Below are 23,980 nucleotides of genomic sequence, written 5' to 3'. Positions count from 1 at the left end.
AAAAATACATAGTACAGCTTTAAAAATAAAGCTATAAAATCTATAGGTGGGCAATGGTTATGACACAGTAATACACTTTTTATATGATCTCATGCACTACTTGTATTAAATGAGCAGACAGAACATGAACCGTGTGTCTCATCTCTTGCAATTTTCCTTCATGATATTCTGAACAAGCTCAATCAACAGTGAGCTCTGTTTGTGTAGTAGATATCTCAAACCCTTGGCTCCTGTCACCAGCTCAGTGGAAAATCTGAGACTTCAAGTTTCTTTAGAACCATTTCACATCTAACCACTGTGAATGACTTAGTTCACATCTCAATCACTGAATTCCAGAGAAATACTGAAAAATCAGCGGATTTCCCCCTCATTCACACTCAGATTACCTGCTCATTACAAAACAAAAGTGACAGCATTGATGGACGGCTTTTCACAGAGGCCGAATCAACGTAGCGCTCTAACGTTGTCGATAACAACCAGTTTCAGATCACACTTTATGATACCTTAACAGCACAGAGTTAAATATAACTCCATATCCAGTGCTGATGTACTGTCTAACACCTACTCATAAAGAGGAACTGCGATCATCTTTCAATATGTCTGCATAATTCATCGGTTAAGATGCAAACAAAGCCATTCAGAGTGGCTTGATTTGAAATACTCTGTCCTTGAGAAACTAATCAAATCTGGCTTGCTGACAATGGTGGTGATAGGAACCAGACATCTGAAGCGTTTAACGCCTCTAAAAGCCAGCAGAAAGTCATTACATGAAATGGTTATAAATGCGCTGTCTGATGACAGACATTGTTTTATGGTAGTTCTGATGCAACACTTTAAAAACTATTTTTTATTGTTCTACCATCATCAACACTGCACAAAAAAAAAACTTTTGGACAGTAACTAAAATGGCTATATTTGTGCTGTAAACACGTGACCCCTGGTTCCCATCACCACCACTGTAAAGAAATCTGAGTCTGTAAGCTTCTCTACAATGAGCCATTTCACACCAAACCACTCTGAATGACTTTGTTTACATAGCAAGGATTGAATTATGCAGAAATACTGAACAATAGGTGGATTTTCCCTTTTAACAGGAAGGGTTATATGCTTATAAGAGCTTTACCTCTTAAACCAAACCAACAACAAAGTTTTACTAACAGTTAAAAGCCAAATTACCACGTGACTCACCACTTACAGGTAGTCACACATTTAAAATTGGTTATTTGAAGCTTCTGTTTGATTTGGGTAAAAAGCAAGTGTATCAGTTTTGGCCTGTTTATCACCTGCTCGTTTCTCTACGACGCCTTCCTCCGCTGTTCCTCTCCTATATCACCCTTCTTAAAGGGATAAAGCATTAATTGGGGTCTCTGAGTGAACATGAATACACATTTTGTTCCAGATCACGGAAAAATGAATAAGGAGTACGAGAAAATAGTAATAACATTAGGCTAAGCTGGACACACGTGGCTCTTCACACTGTTTACATGGAAGCTAGCTGGCTATTTCACTGCAAAGCTGCTGATAGTCACAGCCACACTAGCTAATGAAGAAATAAACAGCGAAAATATTTTGGGTGGAGTGAAAAATATCCGGTTTAGTAAAGATAAAACTGAGCTGTTTACAATCATATCTTATTATTTTGTTCACGAACAAACTAATTCAGCGATTAGACGAAGCTGAAGTTAGCTTCTTAGTCGAATTTTTCCGTTCCACCTTAAATTTCGCAGCAGCTGCTCTGATCCTGCCGCCTCGGGCTCAGGCGCCAGAATGTAGCGGCTGCAAAATTTAAGGTGGAACGGAAAATTCAGCTAAGAAGCTGGTGAATAGGAAGCCAGTTTCAGCCTAGTGTGTAAAAAAGTGCAAAGTGCGAAACACGACAGTGATTCCGTCAACATTAAAAACAAAAACACTGACTTATTTACTCGAGTGAACGCGGTGGTGGTGGTAGGAGCTGCGAATATAAGAAGCGCTAACTTTAGCTAACATAGGACCGTGGTGCTGCTGGATATGCTAGGCCTTTCATCACCGGGATTTTCTTGGGAAGGTAATTGGGCCCCCAGTCCCGTCCTGCTCGCCCTACCTGGGTGTTAGGCCGGCGGCAGGGCGCTCGTAGGCCCAGCCCGGGCTCTGGCCTGCCGCGGCCAGCGGCTCCCCGAAGCCCGGGCTTGGGTAGCTCCGGTCCATCGTCCGCTTTCCCCGGGACAGCGTCGCGAAGCAGACGCGCATGCAAGCGAGCGGCGCGGGCCACAGAAAAATCACATTTTCCCCCTCCGCTCGGATCCAGAGAGGCGCGGAGGCTCCCGGAGGGAGACTGCTGGTGCTGGGCGGCGATCAGAGCCTGCACACCCCCCTAAAAACACCCCAAATCAGTCACACGGGCACGGCTGAGCTGCACTTGGAGCAGGTCCCCATTTCGGTTCATTTCCTAACATGCACTTCCGACTGAGTTTGGAAGTTGTGGACTTTTTTTTTTTAAAGTATAGTTTCAGCTCCCTCTCCTGTAGTTACACATAATGATGGTCATATTAGACATCAAATATATGTGTATATATTATTAGCATATATATATATATATATATATATATATATATATATATATATATATATATATATAGACAGTATTCATAATAGTCACTTTTTAAGTTTTTAGAAGAATACTTTTAGAATACATGCTAAATTAATTAAACAAATATTTGCCATCAAGTAGTTTATTAACTATTTTAAAAATCAGCACACAAGTTCCTGCTAAAGCCTGAGTAGACTGATAAACCAAACTGATGAGCCAGTTAATCATCTCAGCATTACTAAACTCTTTTGAGGGACGATGGAACTGAACTGTCTCCTTAGTAGTGGACATGTACACCAAGCTTAGTATCAGCGTTGTACTGGACTGGTGCAGGCGTTTTGTGGCAAGTTACCTCATTAACAAAATTCTGTTATTGGGTTTGTGTTATTGTATTGGGATATGGTGGATTGTTTGCTTCAGAGCCAAAATAATGTATCATTTAAATAAGTGAATTTTTCATGAAACATATTGACAGAAGAATTACACAAAGAAAACTGCCAACTAGTAACATAGAGGAACAGTGTGAATTAAATAAAAATGACAACAGCAGAGTTTTTCTCAGCTCATTTATTAAGATGTATTCCAAATGTATTCTCAATATGTTACTTTTTGTGTATTGTAATGGAATATATTACTGAATACATTCAGGACAGTGTATTCAGTATTCAGCCAGCACTACTTGTTATTTTGCCCAACACTGTATATATTCCCCAGCTGAGGTCTCTTATGGGTTTATGTTAATTTATCTTTCCATAATCATTTTACAACCTCTCTGTATCCTTTAGATATTAAGGTGTTTCTTGTTACTGTGCCTTTAAGGCTGATAGATGTATCTGTTCTGACTGGCCACCCTGTACTGCACCACATTGAAACTCCTTATAGGTTCACTTACGTTATGGGCAGGGCCGAACTGCTGTAGACTGAATAGGTGGTTATATGTAAATGTGTTGGTTTTTGTGACATCACAGAAACAATGAATTCAAAATAGTCTGTTTCTGCAACTTAGTTTCCATATACAGACACTGTTTGGACTGTGGAGTAAAGGATGCTTTCTGAGGTTTTAGCAAAGCTTACCTACTACATCAAACTCTTTAACAGGTACAACTGGGACAACATTACTGAATCTGGTATTTTCAGGCCCATCCATGAAGCCTGACCACTAAATCTGATATTAGCAAAGCCTAATATGATCATGCTGAATATCCCTAATCATTAAGATCCAATGTCTTCAGGGGTATCTGATCATATATAAATTTCAACTTAGGAATTTTCTGGGTCATTAAATTTATTGTTATTTCTTAATGAATTAATGTGTAATGTATAATCAGTTCTACCACAGTGATATAAACAACCCAAAATCAGGCAAGTCCTCATTTTGGTTCATTTGAGTTGAGTTTGGAAGTTGTTACCAATTGGCAGAGTTTTTAGTCATAAAAATACTATTATAGATCAATTAAAATATTATAGAGCTATACAATTACATAAACAATACGGTCATATCGGACTTATGAAAACTAGATAACTGTTATTATTAGCTAAACCTGCAAGCCCCATCTGATCATCCAAAAAGTTCAGCCATTAAAAGGATCATATTGTACATTTTAGCATTTTATTTTTATCCTCTGGGGTCCATTTATGATATTAGTGTGGTTTTATGTACAAGAAGTCATAATTCATTTTGAAATCACCCTTCTCCATCCTCCCTGTATCTCAGGCTGTTTTTGTTTCTGTGCCTTTAAGACTGGTATATGCAAACAAGGCCTGTTCTAATTGGCTGTCCTGGATTGTGCCCTAATTGATAAGACAGTCCCGACTGAAACACTCCTTATAACTTCATTGTGAGTGGGCAGGGCTAAACTGCTGTAGGCTGAATATATATGGATATATGTACGTGTTGATTTTGTGACATCGCAAAAACAATTAATTTAAAATGGGCTGTTTTTGCAGCTTAGTCTCCATGTATGGACTGGGCAAAGAACAGTACATTTAGAAGTGTTTAAATATTACATTAAACTTTTATTTAAAAAAAAAGAAAATGAGTAAAACTTGTTTTTCCATGATATGAGCCCTTTAAATCTGATATCGTCAGCCCTATTTGACCATGCAGCAAGTTTAATAAGTTAACCTTTAGGGTCAGGAATTTGATCATCCATTAAGTTAATTTTTTTTTTAGGGGCTCTGATAAAATTGCTCATCAAAAATACAAAACAAATAAAGTATTATGGTTAATTTTTTCCTAATTACTTAACTTACACCAAGCTCCACCCCAGCAATCTAAACAAATCAACTGAGTCAGATGTTCACAGCTGTACTTGGAGCAAGTCCCCATGCTCTATGTGCAGCTGCACTTCCAACAGAGTTGAGTTTCTATACAACACAGAGCATATATTACGTAAGTCGTGTCAGACATTAAATAAAAAAAAGTGGGAAAATGACAATCTTCATTATGAACTAGACCCATGAGAACACTAAATCTTATGTCATCAGATCTTTATAATATACACAGTTAAAATATTCAGAGGCATCAGCCTATTGTTCACAGATAATATGAGACAAAATAAAGTGTCATTTATTTCTTAATTATTTAACTAGCTTAAAATAAAGCTCTACCACAGTGACACGCTGACATAATTATCAAAACATTAAAAGATCACCGAAGCATACAAATAGTCCAAAAAGAAGAGCCTTATAAAACCAAAACATATAGATGGAGTCAGTAGTGATTACAGTGCGTGTGAATTACAACATTAAAAAAGTGCTACAACAACAGTAGTTCTGATTTACTTGGTGTGCATTGGCAAACTGGAGAAATGAAATTAATAAAAATATTACAGCATTAATTAAATCATACACAAAGCAATAATTAGTAATGCAGTAGCTGATGAGCTAACGAACCTATCCTTACTATTTTGCTCAGAGGTAAAAAGAGGTAAATCTGGTTTGTTCAGTGAGTCAGAGTTAGCAGAAGGTGAGTGAGGTCTAACTGTGTAATGCCTTCATAACCCATTTTCCTTCATCAAACTTTTTAGCATAAATATGAAGCAAAGTCTGAATTCTGTATACAAAAAGTTATTCAGCATATTAAATTATTATTACAGTGTCTGTCAAAAATGACCTGGCAAACTGGCTGCTTATAGGTCACTACAAAAAGTAACCCTCCAACATCATTATATTGGCAAACTGTGTTTTAGTGTAATTAGTGTAAAACAAGGAATGACCACCTGCTTTAGAAATGACTCTGAAATGAGCGGAAAGGTCATTGTTTAAAATTAACAGTGCATTGCAGTTTATGGGTAAAAGAGAAAAAGAATGGACCCAATCCAACTGTGCCCAGTTAATGTTGAGGTTATCGTCGAATGGTGCCTGGTCTGGACCTGTGAACAGCATAAGGAGTCGTTTTTAATAAACAAACAATTACAGTAAAGTGTCTAAAACAACTCAGACAGTTAAGCATCATATTTTATAAGCTACACAGGAGTTTAAGAGTTATGAAATTTAAGAGATTTCTCCACAGTTTAAATTAGTGCTGGGCCATCAATCATCTATACCAGTATACCAGGAAATAAACATAACACAATATTGAGTTTAAACTACATTTTTGGCAATACATTTGATAGATAAGGAGCATTATATTGATGATATATGCCTATAAAATAGCGGTGCCCCTGAAATAAAGTAGTTTGTTTTTAGTTTTTTAAATTCTATTTCGTGTGCTTTGACCAGCAGGTGCTCAATTGGTTCCATAATTATCTTTATTAATAGAACTCAATATGTTGCTGCTCAGGGATAACAATTACGTTTTCTAGAAACTGTTAATGGTGTTCCACAGGGCTCTATCCTTGGGTCAGTACTTTTTACATTGTATATTAATTAAGAATATATTAATGAACACACTGAAAGTTGTATAATTCATTTTCATGCAGATGATACTGTCATGTATTCTTGTGCTTCCTTTGTAACACTAGCAATGGATATATTTACAGAAAGATTTTAACTTGTTACAGAATCTTTGTTATAGAAGTCTAAAACTAGTGTTGAATAAAGGGACATAAAGTATGTTGCTTTCCTGAGCTCATGCGATTGATAGTTTTAATTATGTAACTGTAAATACATTGAATGGTACAGTTATTGACTACATTGGCTACAAACATCTGTGAATTTGGATCAATGACACTAACTTTTAGAGCACACATTGATGAGCGAATACAGAAGCTTTTTTTTTTTTTTACAAAGCTCTAACAGCTTGCACCCTACATTTCATCTTTCCTTACAGTCAGAACAAATGACAAGACAAATGCATTAGACGTAATGATTGAATGTATCATTCTCATCTATAGAACTTGATAAGAAAGCATTTTCATGCAGTCTCCTGGTAATGTGGAAGAACTTTCAACTGAGTGCTAAAATACATCATCTACCATTTAATATATTTTAAAATACTTTAATGACCTGATGGATGAGAGCTGTATGTGCTTTTCTTAATTATATGCCATTTACCTTGTTTTTTTGTTATAATTATTTTATTTAATCTAAATATTTTATATTTTTTTACTTTAAAATGGTTGTTCTATTCATTTTATTTTCATGTGCTATATTACTGTATTGTATTTTACTGTATGTCTTACAGGGACCCCACTGTAAATGAGACTTTGGCCTCAGTGGGCTAACCTGCCTCAGTATAAATTAAATTAAAACACATAAAATTAAGTAATAAATAAACAGTAAGTTTTCGTTCTGAAAATTTGGTTTATGTCTGGTTAACATTTCCAATACAGTGTAAGGTTCTCTTTGTTGTAATGGGAAAAAAAAAAACACACCCAGAACAAAACATGCAGTCCAATTAAATTCCAAATTAAATATTATCTAATACAGTAACACTGTGGTACATTAATAAAACACTGTGCTTTTGAATTTTACCAATAGGGCTGGGTATTGTTTAAGTAAATTGTTTAAGGTATGCTGGGTATTGTTTATTGTGTAAGTTTTCTCATACTGATGCCGGTAGCGCTACTTTGACTTTGATTCTGATATCCAAACAATACATTTTTCAATTCCTTTTTTTTAAATTACAAACTGAAAGTTGCTGTGGCTTGAACCAGAAATGAGTGTGAGGGACTGAAAGTGGGTGTATTAAAAACTATAACAAATTACAGACCAATCAAGAAACACTGACTTTGATGCAAACTGAATGTAATTTAGCAGTCTAGATTTCCGAAGCAGACTTTGATGCTAATAAGACACTACTTAGGTACTGAAATTTGGTACTGAATGCCATGGAATTTTTCCATTTTGTCCAATCCATTTTTTTTAAATATAAGTAACAGCTATAAGACTTTCCAGTTTAAGGTGCTGGCTATGTAACAAAGGCCAGATGCTCCTATTGTAGGAGAACTCTCTCTTATTAGAGTTTAAGTATTTGCGTATTTGTTATGTTAGGCTGTGTGTGAACTGACTGGCAGTTCATTCAGGATGATGGTTGTAGGTGTGTGATTCAAAGGTTAAAAAAAAAAAGCCTCAAAACTAGCGTGCGTATGTGTGTTGTGTCAGTACCCAGGATATGGGGGTGGTGGAGCATCGTGAGGTCCATCTCTAGCAATGGCCTGTTCATAAGAGGGTAGTCCGTGGTCATCCAGGCCGTCTGATGAAGGTGGGAGAGCAATGGGCTGCAATGAAACTTCCTCCAGTCTCCGGATAATCACAGAGGCGTTACTGCGCCTAGACCGCGTCCTGATGGGCCTGAACAAACACAAACCAGCAACAATATAGTGTCACATTATTTCAAACCAAGCAACAATAACAAAACACACTTATTTGCTGCTCAGTGAAGCAAATAAAATGGCCAAATATATGTGGACACGTGACCATCATGCCTATATGAGCCTGTAGGGCATCCCATTCCAAAACCATGGGCATTAATATAGAGTTGCCCCACCATTTTGTGGTCAGAACAGCCTTCACTCTTCTGGGAAAACTTTCCAGAAGATTCTGTAGTGTGCTTGGGGGAATGTGCCCATTAAGTCAAGGGAGCATTTGTGAGGTCAGGCACTGATGCTGGACGAGAAGGCCCGGCACACAATTGACATTCCAAATCAAAGGTGTTCAGTGGGGTTAAAGTCAAGGCTCTATGTAAGCCACTGGAGTTCCTCCACACCACACAAGTCATGCTGGAACAGGAAAGGGTCTTCCCCAAACTGTTGCCTCGAAGTGAGTTTGCGTGGTCTACTGCTTCGTGGATGAAATGTTGTTGCTCCTAAACACTTCCATATTACAATAATAGAAGGGCAGGAAATTCACAAACTAATTTATGCAAAAGGTATCATTTATGCAATGATAGTGCCACATTTAAAGTCACTTAACTCTTCAGTACAACCCATTCTACTGCCAGTGTTTGTCTATAGAGATTACATGGCTATATGTTCGATTTTATACACCTGTTAGCAAAGGGTGTGGCGGAAACACCTGAACTCAGCGAATAGGAATGGTGTCATATTGTGTATCATGATGCGCCAGTCTGAAGGTGGCAACTGTGTCCATTTTATGACCACAATAAAAATGTCAGCCTGTTTTCAAATGTAAAAAAACAGTATATTTTGTATTGTCTATAGTCTCCAACTGTGTAAATAGTAAATCCAGTTAATTTTATGCACAGATTTATGGAAACGTTTGTTCATCTCTGGTCAAATTACACATTTGATTGATTTTAGAATAAACAGAAATGTAAAAAAGTAGTTGACACAACAGCTACATGCAACAAACTTAACTACGAAATATTCCTGCAAATCTTTACGCAAAATTAACAATTATTTCCTGAATTTAACATATTGGAAAACAAAAAACAGAAAATGCGGCGTGTGCGAAAGTGTAGACACCTGTTCACTTGATACACTAGTTTTTCTGGTAAATTCTTAGAGCTTATTTGACTCATTAGGGCTTAATCCATATCAGGTGTAGACAATGCCATGGCATGATAAATTCTGTGACCCTTCAAAACTTGTCTAGGTGTTGTGCTCAAACTCAACAGCCATGGGCTCAACAAGCAGCTGACTGAGGATCTGGAACTAAAGATAATCGACTCTAAGAAAGCAAGAGAAGACTACAAAAGATATCTAAACATGTCCTGCTTGTAGCTTTTATAATCTGAAATTCCATTAACCAATGGAAATTAAGGAGCTTGACTGTTGAAGTCAAGACAAAATCTGGAAGATCTATGCAAAGCAAAACACCCACATCACTAACAAGGGCCTGCAGAAAGCTGGCACAGGAATAGTAATGCACTGGCCCACGTCATCTAAATGGAAGGGTCATCCGAGGGTAACTCTGTAATCTTATCACAAAAGTCTGTGTCTGAAGTACGCAAAACAACATCTAGATAAGCCACAGGCATTCTGCAAACAAGTTCTGTGGTCTGATGACACAAAAATGTAACTCTTTGGCTACAATCACCAAAGTTTGGAGAAAAAAAAGACAACTGTTAAGCATGGGGGTAGATCTATTATGCTTGGGTTTGTGTAGCAGCCAGCGGCACAGGAAATGTTATGGGGATAGAGGGAAGAAAGGATCCTCTTAAATATCAGCAAATCCCAGAAGCTAATGTGCCACAGTCAGTGAAGAAAGTGAAGATGAAAGGATATTACAACAAGACAATGATTCAAAACATACATCAAAATCAAACTTAGTTGAGAAAGTCAAATAAAAAAGGTTTAAGGTTTCAGGCCATCACCGTCCCCAGACTTGAATACTGCTGTAAATATGTGAGAAGATCTCAAACATGATGTGCATGCAAGACAACCTATGAATATTTCTGAGCTAAAAGTGTTCTACAATAAAATCATCGAGAAGAGAAAGATTATTAGTTTGCTACAAAGCCAAAGAGTGCTTACTAAGCACTGAATGAAAGGGCGACCAAACGTATGCATGCATGTTTTATTTTTCTCCTAAATGTTACATTCAGCTAATAAATAATAACCGTCCATTAAAATTTGCAGAAATATGTAAGTTTTTTTAATGCAAAAGTGGTGTAACTTCACTTAGAAAATCAACAAAATCATAAAAATATTTAAAGATTTTAAAAAATAATTCTGATCAAACCAAAACAATGTGATCAAATCGAACTGTGGTGAAATTCTACTTAATAATGCATTGGACTGTTTTCCTAAAATATCGTAATCTTGTAACCAAACTGAATTGCTGTGATTTGATTTACATTGCTAGTATTCACCCATCAGTCAAAGTAAACCAGATGGGATCTGATGATATTCACATACAAACATGGATGTCATTATGACAAACACATACCCTTCATTAAACTGAGCATGCTCCTGCTGCACGCTCCTAATAAATTAACTAATGATTATAAAACATGCTTATGCAGCTGAAGAGTCCTTACCCTGCAAACCGGTCACTTTTTCCACACCTTTTCTGGCAGGAGTACCAGATGAGCAGGCCCATTATGACAATAGCTACTCCACCTGCGATGAGGCCCACCAACAGGGCTGTTATATCCAGTCTAGACGGCCGCTGACTATGATCTGTAAGCATATGTGAAAATAACTGTAATATGACAGTATACACAACTACATACAGATTTAATAGTAATACGACAGTATACACAGCACATACAGATTGAGCGCGTTTACATGGACTTAATAATCCGATAACTGCAGAAAATCAGATTTTGTCAGTAATCCAATCAACACATTTACATGCTCTGGAGTAATCAGATAATGGGGGAACTCCAGGTCTGCATGACTTGGGCAGTAATCAGATTTCTGCTTTGCAACCGGCCAATAAACTCACAGAAGAAGACGAGACGCAAACATAATATAAATCTCAAACTTCATTCTGTGGCTTTTTTAAAAGCATCGCTCCACTTTACCTGAAAATATGAACATTCAACATCCAGAAGATGAAGAATATTTAAATCCTTTATTTCGTGTTTGGCTTCAAAAGTGTTTTGCTGCCATCTTGCAATGTCCACCGTCTGATCCCGCACATGCGCAGACTGAGAAATCCGATCGAAATCGGAGTAAGAGTTTACATGCACTGAGAAATCTGATTACTGGGCTAAAAACCAGTCTCTTTATCGGATTTCTTAACTGGATTTCTAGATTGGGAGTATGATGTTTACATGACCATTTGAATAATCAGATAACTGCAAAAATCCGATTGTGATTGGATTATCGAGTGCATGCATATGCACTCATTGAAATTAGTGATGCAAAGAGATATCGGAATCATATCAGCATCATCATGTATTACCTTAAACAATATATCGGCATCACATAGATGTTTAGATTTGGCTGATATTTTGTTCCAATATTTGTTGACTTATTTACAGTACCCCTGAAAAGCAGAATGTTTAGGCGCACTGAGCTACTGTGCTAAAATATCTGCATTCATGCGTACTGAATCCTACAGAAATAAGTGCTACATTTTTATGTATTGCTAATTCAGTTGGTTCTAGTCCCACCTTTCACATTTTATAAATGATAATGCATCAGCATTGGCAGGTAAAGTTGTATGCAAAGGTGTGAACGTTCCCAGTCAAATTACACATTTTCTTGATTTTCTGAGTGAAAATAAGTGAACGCATCCTCCACAGCAAACACAAGGCCCGCGGCCCAGATCAGGCCTGCCACACAATCCCATCCAGCCTGCAAAAGTGTTTGAATTTTCGTATTAGCCCTATTTCACAATGCGCTGCACTACAGTCCCCAGCATGCACCGCCACATTATGTGCACTTTGACTCTCCTAACCCCAATAGCAGTCTATGGGACAGTGGTTACACCTCAGGTTTACGCAATTCCACCCCAGTCACAAACAATCAGCTCAAGTTCAACCAATATAAACACTTAACATTAGCTCAGCAATTGAGCCCAAGTCTTAATGAATGTGCAGCAAAGAAAGTATTTCAAGTGTCCATGTAATATTTCAGGGCTTACTAAAAGTATCTGTATTTTACTGTCATTGTTTTTGAGTAAACAACAGCAAGTTGGGGTTACAGCACAACATTAATTAACAATGACATTGATGAGATTTTTTAATATGGCCCTTTTACTGGTTGAGTTTGACACCCCTGCTCTACACAGAACACACTTAATTGTGGTATTTTTTCTGCACATTTTAATGCACAATTTCTATTCATTTACCGATTTACATGTGTGTTTAAAAGGATATAAAATACAAAGTGTGCCATGACTTTTGCATTTTGGGTTCATCAAGTAAACAGTAATTGGGTATTACAATGTGCAGAAGTGTGTTTTCTGTAGAGAATATATTAAATTAATTTCAATTAGAAAATCAACAAATTGGTCAAGGATGCTCAAACTTTTGCATACATCTGAATTTATATGAAAAATGAATAAAGGGTCTCACTTTATTTAGATAGTTCACTATAGTCCCCTATAGATTATCTACAGATGTTCAAATTGTTAACAATCTGTAGAAACTGATTCTAAGCAGTGGTGGGGTTAGGGTTAGGATTTGGACCAGGGTTAGGGCTAGGAACAGGGTGAGGGTTAGGATTAGGCCCAATCTCATTTAAACCCTCGCCCCTACCACTTAGCCCTCATCTCTCTGATTAGCGCGTTCACACCTAGTGGTAGGGTGTCCTGATTGTTGTTGAGATAGAGGGGTAGGGTGAAGTGGTGGGGCTACATGGCCCTCCAAACAGAGGTTTTTCAGAGACTCCAAACAGAGAGTTATGAGGAAAAAAAAGAAAGACCAGCAAGACGGCTGAACAAGAGACCAAAGAAACACACAAATGTGAGAATCTTCTCTGTTAAAAGTTACGATAAACACTGTATTATCTTAGTTTAATGTCGTTTCAATGTTTTATGATCGTTTTCTTCATAACAAGCATAATAAAAACGCTAATAGTATGCTAATGTCTTGGTAGCTAGCTAGCTAACTTTCCCGTTCCACCTTAAATAGTCCAGCAGTTCTGACGCCTGAAGCACCAGAATGTAACTGCTACTCCATTTAAGGTGGAACAGGAAAATTCGAACTAGAAGCTGGCTTCAGCTTCATATCACCAAAGAATTAGAGGTGGGCAATAATAAAAAAATGTCGCATCCCCCTCTTTGCAGGCATATGATGCCCTAAATGTAACTAAAGCCCAGCAGTGAGGAGCTGAACTTTACCCTCCTCTGCTGTCACTGCTGACTGGCAGGGTCGCCTACAGAGCAGCGCTGGTAGCTGTTAATGAAGAGCTTAGAGCAGGTTTAGAGTTAAAGAAAATTATGGTCAATTTCATAGATATTTAGTTGAATGTAACTTGAAAGTAAATTAAGTATCTACAAAGCATATAAAGTGAATAAAGAAATACTAGTTTGCAATACTGTTTAAGCACTACATTACTTGGCATGCTGGTTTCATTCAGCCACGTTACACAGCAATGCAAACCACAGTCATGCAAATGAGATCAGGATAAACTCAGTGGCTTCAACAGGTCTGTGTGTTATGGAAGTTAACTGAAAGCAAACGAACACTCAGTTATGCGTGTAGAGGACCTTTCGTAAAACATATGTGAAAAATGAAACAGAAAGTGAAGAGGCACAAATGAAACACTTGTGTCCCTATGCAAATCACTCATTTTTAACCAACGACCAGTAAAAATGGTCTAGAGACACAAGTAGACCTGCTAGTCTGGAGCCAATTAATGCATTATACAACCCCATTTCCAAAAAAGTTGGGAAGCTGAGAAAAATTTATATAAAAACACAATGCAATGATGAATCATTAAATTCATTAAATGATTCATTAAATCATTTAAATTAATCATTTAAATCCTATATTTCATTGAAAATGCTTCAAATTTTCAAATGTTGAAACTGAGAAATTTTTTTGTTTTTTGAAAAATTTATGCCCATTTTGAGTTTGATGTCAACAACACATTCCAAAAAAAGTTTGGATGGGGGCAACAAAAGGCTGGTAAAGTTGAGTAATGCTAAAAAAACACCTGGTGGTTAATTGGCAACATGTCAGTAACATGATTGGGTATAAAAAAGCATCCCAGAGAGGCGGAGTCTTTCAGAAGTAAAGATGAGGAGGGGTTCACCACTCTGTGAAAGACTGCGTGAGCAAATAGTGCAACAAGAATAACATTTCTCAACATAAAATAGCAAAGAACTTCTGCTTTTCATCATCGACGGTACAAAATATCATTAAAAGATTCAGAGAATCTGGAGAAACCTCTGTACGTAAGGGACAAGGCCAAAAACCAGTAATTCCTGGCCGTGATCTTTGGGTCCTCAGGCGGCACTGCATTAAAAACAGGCATGATTCTGTAATGGAAATCACTGCATGAGCTCAGAAACACTTCTGATAACACTGTCTGTAAACACAGTTCATCACTGCAACCACAAATGCTAATCAAAACTCAAACGCAAAAGGTGAAACCAAATATAAATAGGTTCCAGAAATGCTGCCACCTTCTCTGGGCCCAAGCTCATTTAAAATGGACTATAGCAAAGTGGAAAAGCATTGCCCTGTATTAAAAGAGTCTGGGTGCTAAACTGACCTACAGCAGTCCAGACCCATCACCACTAAAAATATTTGGCACATTATAAAATTAAAAATACGACAAAGGAGACCTCAAACTGATGATCAGCTGAAATCTTGTATCAAACAAGAATGGGAAAACATTTTACTTTCAAAACTACAGCAGTGTCTCCTCAGTTCCCAAATGCTTACAGACTGTTGTTAAAAGAAGAGGTGATGAAACAACAGTGGTAAACAGGCCCCCGTCCCAACTTTTTTGGAATGTGTTGTTGGCATCAATTTCAAAATGGGCATATATTTTTCAAAAAACAATAAAGTTTCTCAGTTTCAATATTTGATTTGTAGTCTCTGTATTATTTTCAATTAAATATAGGGTTTAAATAATTTGCACATCATTGAATTTCTTTTTATTCACATTTTGCACACTGTCCCAATGTTTTTGGAAATGGGGTTGCAATATTGATGCTAAATATTGTTCAAACAGTAAAACCAAACTATTAGAGATATAGTTTTGGCAACTATTTGGCAATACTAATGTAGTCCCAGTAATCTCATGCATTTCAAATATGGGCTCAAGGGCCACAGCAAGTGGCAAACAAGTTCAGATAAAACTGAAGGGGTAATAAAAAAGGAAAGCATTTGATTTAAATGAGCACATAATTTCCACATGAATAAAATATATTACATCCACACTGCTACTGCCAAAAGAAAGTAAATTCAAAGATAAAATGTGTTGATGAAATACATTCACAATTCATATGGAAATGATGTACACATTTGAATGAAGTATTCAATTCAAGGCAGCACTTTTTTCAGTGTATGACATCCTGAACATATTGGGATATTTGGCACAAACACATTTTTCATAAGCTCATATCCAAAATTACAAATGCAGTCGCATGTAGAAGTTTCAACAACAGGTTCAAATGCCACGTCTGTAGATTTAAGTAAAAATAAGTTAACACATCCTCTACAGAGAACTTAAATGACATTTCTGCTAATTTTAGTGCACAATTTCTATTTATTAGTTTAACATATCAAGAAAAAAGGACACAAAATATAACTGCTGAATGTAATTGCTGCACCATTTAAGATGAAATGGGACAATTCGAACAAAAAGCTGGCGAACGAGAAGCTGATTTCAGCTTTGTGACTCTGTAGTGTTTGACAGTTTCTCGTTGCAGATTAAACGTATCAGGAAACCAGCTGGAGTGATTATAAATGCAAGTAAATCCATTCATCTCCAAATAATCAATGTCAGAGCCGGTTTATGAGGAGCCTGGCCTCTATTCCCCCATTATATCAAAAACAGGACTGCTAAACAGCAGAGGGCGCCCGCGGGTGAGTTCTCAATGAATGGGAGTAAATGGAGCTTGACAGCTAAAAACGAAAAGTTTTTTCAACCCAAAACCTAATCCTAACCCTGACCCTAATCCTAACCCTAACCTTAACCTCAACACAAAACCTAATCCTAACCCTGGCCCTAATCCTAACCCTAACATTAACCTCAACCCAAAACCTAATTCTAACCCTAATCTTAACCTCAACCCAAAACCTAACCCTATAATCCTGACCCTAATCCTAACCCTAACCTCAACCCAAAACCTAATCCTAACTCTAACCTTAACCTCAACCCAAAACCTAACCCTAATCCTAACCCTAACCTTAACCTCAACCCAAAACCTAATCCTAACCCTAACCTCAACCCAAAACCTAACCCTAATCCTAACCCTAACCTTAACCTCAACCCAAAACCTAACCCTATAATCCTGACCCTAATCCTAACCCTAACCTTAACCTCAACCCAAAACCTAATCCTAACCCTAACCTTAACCTCAACCCAAAACCTAACCCTAATCCTAACCCTAACCTTAACCTCAACCCAAAACCTAACCCTATAATCCTGACCCTAATCCTAACCCTAACATTAACCTCAACCCAAAACCTAACCCTATAATCCTGACCCTAATCCTAATCCTAACCTTAACCTCAACCCAAAACCTAATCCTAACCCTAACCTTAACCTCAACCCAAAACCTAACCCTATAATCCTGACCCTAATCCTAACCCTAACATTAACCTCAACCCAAAACCTAACCCTAATCCTAACCCTAACCTTAACCTCAACCCAAAACCTAACCCTATAATCCTGACCCTAATCCTAACCCTAACCTCAACCCAAAACCTAATCCTAACCTCAACCCAAAACCTAACCCTATAATCCTGACCCTAATCCTAACCCTAACCTCAACCCAAAACCTAATCCTAATCCTAACCCTCATATGCTTTTGACATGTTACTGAGAGTCCATTGAGTGTTTGTTTCATCCAAAAAGGACCACTCAAAATAAAGTGTCACCCATTTTTCTTGCATTTTATTTTTTCCAGGTCCTTTTAAAACATGTGTGGTTTTATGTACCAAAAATAGTTATGATTTATATTAACTTGGTCGTTCTCCAACCTTCCTTTATCCCTCACAATTAAACAGGCTGTTCCTGTGCCTTTATCAGAATGATCTATGCAAATGACCTTATTTCTGATTGGCTGCCCTGCACTGCGTCTGGTTCAAAAAGCACACAGTGCTGAAACATTTCTTAGAACTTCAGTGTAAACGGGTGGAGCTAAACTGCTGTAGGCTGAATAGGTGGATCTGCACAAATGAGTTGGTTCTTAAAACGTCACAAATAAACTCAAAACAGGATGTTTCCATATATGGACTGTATGGACTGAGGAGTGAAGAATATGTTTTAAAACTTGAACAATGTTTACATATTATTTCTCAAACTTATTTGAAAAATGAGGGAGGGAAATTCGGGTTTCCATTATGTGGGTTCTTGAACAGTTCTTGTCATAATGTGAACAAGGCTGACTCTTTAATGTGAGAGGTTTAGGCTATAGGTAGGGGAACTAGATCTTCACACATGAACACAATCTGATGAACCTGAAGACTTTATACCCAACGTAAATGTCAACAGACGCATCTTAACCACAGACTTCAGCGATACGTCTCTCAGAAGTGGCGCTTGTGACCACAGGGCCTGATGTCATGTTTACTCATAAAAAGCAGAGTAGCCGGTTTGTGATAACAGATAAACATTGAGTCAGCTTCTCCTGACAAAACTGCAGTCTCTCTGAGCCCTTCTGCATGTCCGCATTGAGACACTCGATCGTCTACGAACGATACGAGTGATACAAATACGAGTGAGGTGAATAACAGGACATGAATGAGTCATAAAACAAGTGGTGGACGAAGTACACAAACTTGAATTACTTCAGTTAAAGTAGAGATACCCAGGGTAAAATATTACTCCAGTAAAAGCAGAAGTTCCTCCCTTTGGACCTCCACTTGAGTAAAAGTACAAAAGTATTTGCCTTCAATTGTACTTAAGTATCAAAAATAAAAGTACTAAAAGATTAATTATGGCTCTGACATCCTATTATCATTTTTGTAGTAAGACTCTTGCTTAATCGACTCATTTTAGGTGAAAATACTCCAGTGCCACTCTTGGTAAACCCAACTTTTAATAGAATGTCATTAATTATTCTGTCACTGATGTCTATTAAAATTATCATAAGCACAAAACACTGAAGGCAAACAGTTTCCATTAGGTAGAACTGAGTGGCTCTGAAATAAAATTTTGCAAACAAGCAAAGTTTCAGTTTTATTTGCAACTTAGTTACAAGTTTAATAAAAATTTGCTTTAAACACAGGTTCACAAATGTGTTTTCCTTCTTTCGTTTTGATATGTTACGTTTTTATGCACACATAAGCCAAAAGTGACGACAGATTTCGCAAAATGTAGTGGAGTAAAAAGTAAGATATTTGACTTTGAAATGTAGTGGAGTGAAAAGTAAGATATTTGACTTTGAAACGTAGTGGAGTGAAAAGTAAGATGTTGCTCAAAATGAAAATACTTCAGTAAAGAACAGATACACGAAAAAACTACTGAAGTACAGTAACAAATTACATTTACTTTGTTACTGTCCACCACTGCATAAAACTATTAAGAACAAATTACTCCAACCTACCCTCCGTATACTTTTTCCAGAAAGCATCCTGTAGAGAACAAACAAAAGGTATCAAACCTAAAGCAGGCAAACAGCTCATTTTTACAGCAACCCATTAATCATTTATATTAAACTAATACAAACATGACTCATAGCTGAACACCATGGAAAAGAGATAACAGCTTTTATAATCTCAGATTATAAAACATTCAGCAGGTAAATAGGAAGGTTCATGCTTAATGAGGGTAAGGAACAGTTGTAGATCACTCGCGCTAGCAGGCTGTTGAGAAATAAGCAAATTACTCAACTGTATCTGGAATATTCTCAAACACCTCCCGCGCTTCCTCGTAGTTACACACTTCTTCAATGCACTCCCTCTCCAAATTCCCCGGAGTGAACATTTCGAAGTCAAATCTGTTGAACATCAGGTGGCGCCCTAGGAACTTACTGGCCTCCTCCTCCTCCACAAACACTGATCAGAAGGAAAAACATTGGCATTATACACCGATCAGGCACAACATTATGACCACCTCCTTGTTTCTACGCTCATTGTCCATTTTATCAGCTCCACTTACTATATAGGTGCACTCTGTAGTTCTAAATACTTTGTTAGCCCCCTTTTACCCTGTTCTTCAGTGGTCAGGACCCCCTATGGACCCTTACAGAGCAGGTACTATTTGGGTGGTGGATCATTCTCAGCACTGCAGTAACACTGATGTGGTGGTGGTGTGTTAGTGTGTGTTGTGCTGGTACGAGTGGATCAGACACAGCAGTGTTTATTGTTAGTGAGGACTTCTTGACAGCTACACATCCTTTCAGACCCACAGCGCTGAGTTGTTCAGAGTGCCGTTTTCTCTGTATCATTTTTTTTGGTCACACTTTATTTGGATGGTCCCCTGTAGAAGCCTCTGGTGATGTTCAGTTAATTATCAACAATATCATGGTTAGAGTTAGAGTTAGGAGTAGACGTAGGTTTTGCCTTGAGGTTAAGGTTAGGATTAGGGTAGGGATAGATTTGATAAACTCTTTCACACTAAACTTAAAGTTCAGTTGCATTTACTAGATATTTAGTTGAATGTTACTTAAATATACTGAGCTTTTACAAAGCATCTACAGTGGACCATCCAAATAAAGTGTTACCAATTTTTTTGAATTCTCAGTTTGTTTTTTCACTTATTTTCTCCTTCTTTATGCAAATGGATTATTTTAAACCTAACCTCCTCAAAAATATATCCTGAAAAATGAATAACTTGTATGTAATGGTTTTGATGGGAAATTAAAAAATGAAGGGTGATCTCTAACTTTCGCACAGAACAGTGAAAAAACTGTGCCAATATAGGCTTTTAAGGCAGAGGTGGGTAGAAACCTGTTACATGTACGTCTGGTATATGTAAGAAAACCAGTATCAAGTATATCATTATATAAAGGTTGTGAGGAAAGGAATCAAATTTTTTACTGAGTTCAATTTCAGTTCTTCACATTTAAAGGAGAAGTCCACTAATATTTTTCAAATTTCTGCATAATTAAATCACCAAAACATGAAGAAATGCATTCAGCGTCATTTCATAGGAAATGCTCTGTTCTAGAGAAACTTACTGAGTCAGAATTGTTCACAGTGGAAGAGATAGGAACCAGATGTCTGATGAGTTTAATGCCTGTCAAAATCTACATCACAGAAAGCTTTTTTCACAAAATAGTTACGAATATACTGCCTGTTGCCCGAATGATTGTTTTTAAACAGTTTTTTAAAACTCATTCATGGCAGGGACGTACACACAAGGTGTTGTAAAGCAAAATAGAACCCAATAAAAACTTATTTTTTCACGTTTACCACTACTTCACCATTATTAACATATAAAAACTGAGAGGACACATGTAGGTTTACTGGTCATGATGGACAGTAAATAAAATGGCTACATTTGTGTTGTAGAAATTGCAACCCTGGGTTCCTATCACCACCACTGTAAAGAAATCTGAGTCATTAAGTTTTTGTTCACTGAACCATTTCACATTAAACCACTCTGAATAGGTTTGATTACATCTCAATGACAGAATTTTAGAAATTTGCTGGAATTCTCCCTTACTTCTATTTTGGGTTTGATTTCTTTCTGCTCTGTTGGTTCAGCTAGCAAGCGGCTGTGCTGTTGTTCACACCTTCCACTTTACCATTTTATTTTAGAACAAAAGGATCCTAAAAAGATAAGAACAGTTCCTATGCTGATAGATGCTGGATGCACAAGGGCTGTATCTCAAATGGCTCCCCATTCCCTATGCAGTGCACTATGCTGGTCAAGAAATAACAGCTTTTACAACCAAATATTGCTTTATATGTGGAATAAAAAAGCCATTTATATTTACCCGCTACCTGCACGTCACCATAAATGACATTTAGAGCAATGTTTAAGTGTAGAAGACACAGTTTCATGACCTATGCAGTGCTCTTGATAGGGAACAGGGAGCAATTTGAGATTCAGCCCACATCAAGTTCCACCGCAGTGCTATAGGAATTCAAGTACTTGATGTGTGCTGTTGTTTTTGGGTAGCTATTTTTACTTCAACCTGTATCATTATTACATTGAACTACATAAGTTTACTATGCATGGTTTTAGTAGCCTATTTTAGGCCATTCTGCCCACCTCTTGAGTAACAAGTCTACAGTAACATCAGTTCAACCCATTTGTCATTAGCTAGATAAGGCTGTGACCATGACCAGCTGAACCCATATTACCCATATTATGGGTCTGTGTTGGTTTATATTTAGCATTAAAGGGGAGTTCCACCAATTTTTTTAAATTTATGCATAGTTCAATCGTAAACAAAGTCGTTCCGAGTGGTTTGATGTGAAATGTTTACCTAGAGAGAAACTTACAGTTCACAGACATAAAAATATAATGTAATTTGCTTGTTTTCTTATTGTTATATCTCAAACAAGTCTATGCTCTTAAGGCATCCACCCAACTAACATCTAACATTGACCTGAATGCTTACATCAAACTACTTATGTAAGATTTTAGAGTTATGAATAATGAACACATGACGTTGCAGGTTGTGAAGGATCTGTTTGAAAACAGCTACCATGGATTAGCTGCTTTATGAATAAGCGGGAGATAAACAGACATCTATATATTGTTGATGGAAAATAACTGGGGAGGTGTGTTGTTAAAGGGGAATTCCACCCATTTTTCAACACTTCTGCACAATTCAATGGTTGAGATGTAAACAAAGTTATGCGGAGTGCTTTGATGTGAAACGGTTCAGACGTAGAGAAACTTACAGATTCAGATTTCTTTACAGTGGTAGTAATAGGAACCAGGGGTCACAATGTCTACAAGACAAACACAGCCATTTTATTTACTATCCAAAACCACCACTGAACCTACAAGTGTCTTCTAAGTTTTTATATATAATGTCGATGATGGTAAAATAGTGGAAAATCAGGAAAAAGAATTATTTGAGGGAACTATTTTGCCTTAGAACGCCTTGCATGTACCACTAAACATGTTTTAAGCCAAAACCCAATCGCAAAACTATCGTAAAACAATGTCTAAGTCACTTAGGAATTCATTCATAACCATTTAATGTAATAACTTTCTGTGAGGGAGCTTTTAGAGGTGGTCGTCTGGTTCCTATCACCACCACTGTGAACAGTTCTGACTTGACAAGTTCCTCTGTAACAGAGCCTTTCACTCCAAACCACTCTGAACGACTCTCTCAACATCTCGATGATTTAATTATACAAGAATTTTGTAAAAAAAAACAAAAACTGTGGAGTTCCCCTTTAAGCTGCGTTTCAGGTCTCAACAGTAGACAAACCTCACCGCTCCGAGTAACTTTAAAGGGAAAAGAAACTCACCTGCATTTCTTTCTTCCTGCTCTGAGCTCTGTATGTTCCTTGCCCACGCAGAGTGTCCACAAAAAGTGACATTACACAACACAAGCAGAAGTATACGCATTTCTGTTTAGCTGTAACGTAGGAAAAAGACAGAAAAAACCGTCAGAAATATGAGAAAAATATGAGCAGCTTTCACTCCCACCGCTGTCCCCTCGCCTGTCTGTGGCATTCGCCCAGTTAGCAAGCTCTCGTTTGGTTTCGGTTGTAAAATTTCCACATTAAGACTAAAAGTTAATATTTCTGCTGGCTGTTATCGCCTGGAAAGCCAAAATATCTCACATATACACCTCAAACGACCTGCTAAACCACATAAACGTGTGTTTTAAGAGGCGTAACTTGAAGAAATGGTCGTTGGTCACGTAGGCTAGCTAACAAAACGGAGCAGTAGTTAAGTTAGATTAGCCATGACAGCGTTTACTCACTTTTGGCTCTAGTTTGATCCACAGAGTTGAGATTTATCCTCTAGTAGTTCCTCAAACGACTTTCATTATCGTTTCGACCCTCAAGCCATTGTCGTTCCAGGACGTTTCGGTTTACTGTATGGAATGGTGAGATGTGTGTGGGAAGCAGCTGTACCTGTAGCACCTGTGTACCTGCTGAGTGGAGGTGAATCTGCTCACCTGGACGAACACGCTGCGGGGTGGAAACATGAGGAACTGCGTCTGTCTTTCAGCCCAGAGCAAAACTGCAGCTCTACAATACCAACCAGCCCACTCTGTTCACATTCCACTCACTGATACTACCAGCAACGAGCTACTGAACAATACAGCAGAGCACTGAGCCTTATTATACAGTCTACTGTGAGCTCCAGTTCACTCCCTAAAGCAGTGAACACTGTCTATGGTACAATAAGTCTAGTGTACATGGACCATCCTGCTGAATTAGTTCAAACCCAGGTCTCACAGTAAAAAATATATTTAATAAAAGCAATGAAATATTCAGACCTTAGATATTTACGGTGATTGTTATGATTTATTTAGACTCAAGATGTTAATTGAGATAGTAATACACTA

The 23,980-nt window shown here is 37.5% G+C and overlaps 2 protein-coding genes across 3 annotated transcripts in view; both read right to left on the bottom strand.

Moving 5' to 3' along the window:
- qser1 (glutamine and serine rich 1) overlaps window positions 1-2,422 on the bottom strand; it is a 34,944-nt gene extending 32,522 nt beyond the window's left edge. The window contains exon 1 of the mRNA XM_036584907.1: window positions 2,081-2,422. Coding sequence (XP_036440800.1) covers window positions 2,081-2,226 — 146 coding nt within the window. The 5' untranslated portion in view covers window positions 2,227-2,422. The remainder of the gene's footprint in view (window positions 1-2,080) is intronic.
- A 2,619-nt stretch (window positions 2,423-5,041) lies between these two features.
- On the bottom strand, window positions 5,042-23,718 carry prrg4 (proline rich Gla (G-carboxyglutamic acid) 4 (transmembrane)). Of its 2 annotated transcripts, XM_036585330.1 has the most exons (8): window positions 23,588-23,718; window positions 23,390-23,503; window positions 22,929-23,038; window positions 19,384-19,547; window positions 19,097-19,124; window positions 10,953-11,094; window positions 8,117-8,302; window positions 5,913-5,940 (listed from the first exon to the last, which is right to left on the bottom strand). In XM_036585330.1, the coding sequence occupies exons 3-8, from the start codon at window positions 23,026-23,028 to the stop codon at window positions 5,913-5,915; spliced, it is 648 nt and encodes a 215-aa protein (XP_036441223.1). In that variant the 5' UTR covers window positions 23,029-23,038; window positions 23,390-23,503; window positions 23,588-23,718. The 2 variants fall into 2 exon arrangements, with proteins under 2 accessions (XP_036441225.1, XP_036441223.1); XM_036585332.1 differs by having other exon boundaries at window positions 5,042-5,940; window positions 23,390-23,717.
- Between the last annotated feature and the right edge of the window lie 262 nt (window positions 23,719-23,980).

This window comes from Colossoma macropomum, unplaced genomic scaffold (assembly GCF_904425465.1).
Source record: "Colossoma macropomum unplaced genomic scaffold, Colossoma_macropomum, whole genome shotgun sequence".
Lineage (NCBI taxonomy): Eukaryota > Metazoa > Chordata > Actinopteri > Characiformes > Serrasalmidae > Colossoma > Colossoma macropomum.
Note: the sequence above shows the minus strand (reverse complement) of the source record. Positions and strands in the feature narration are given on the sequence as shown.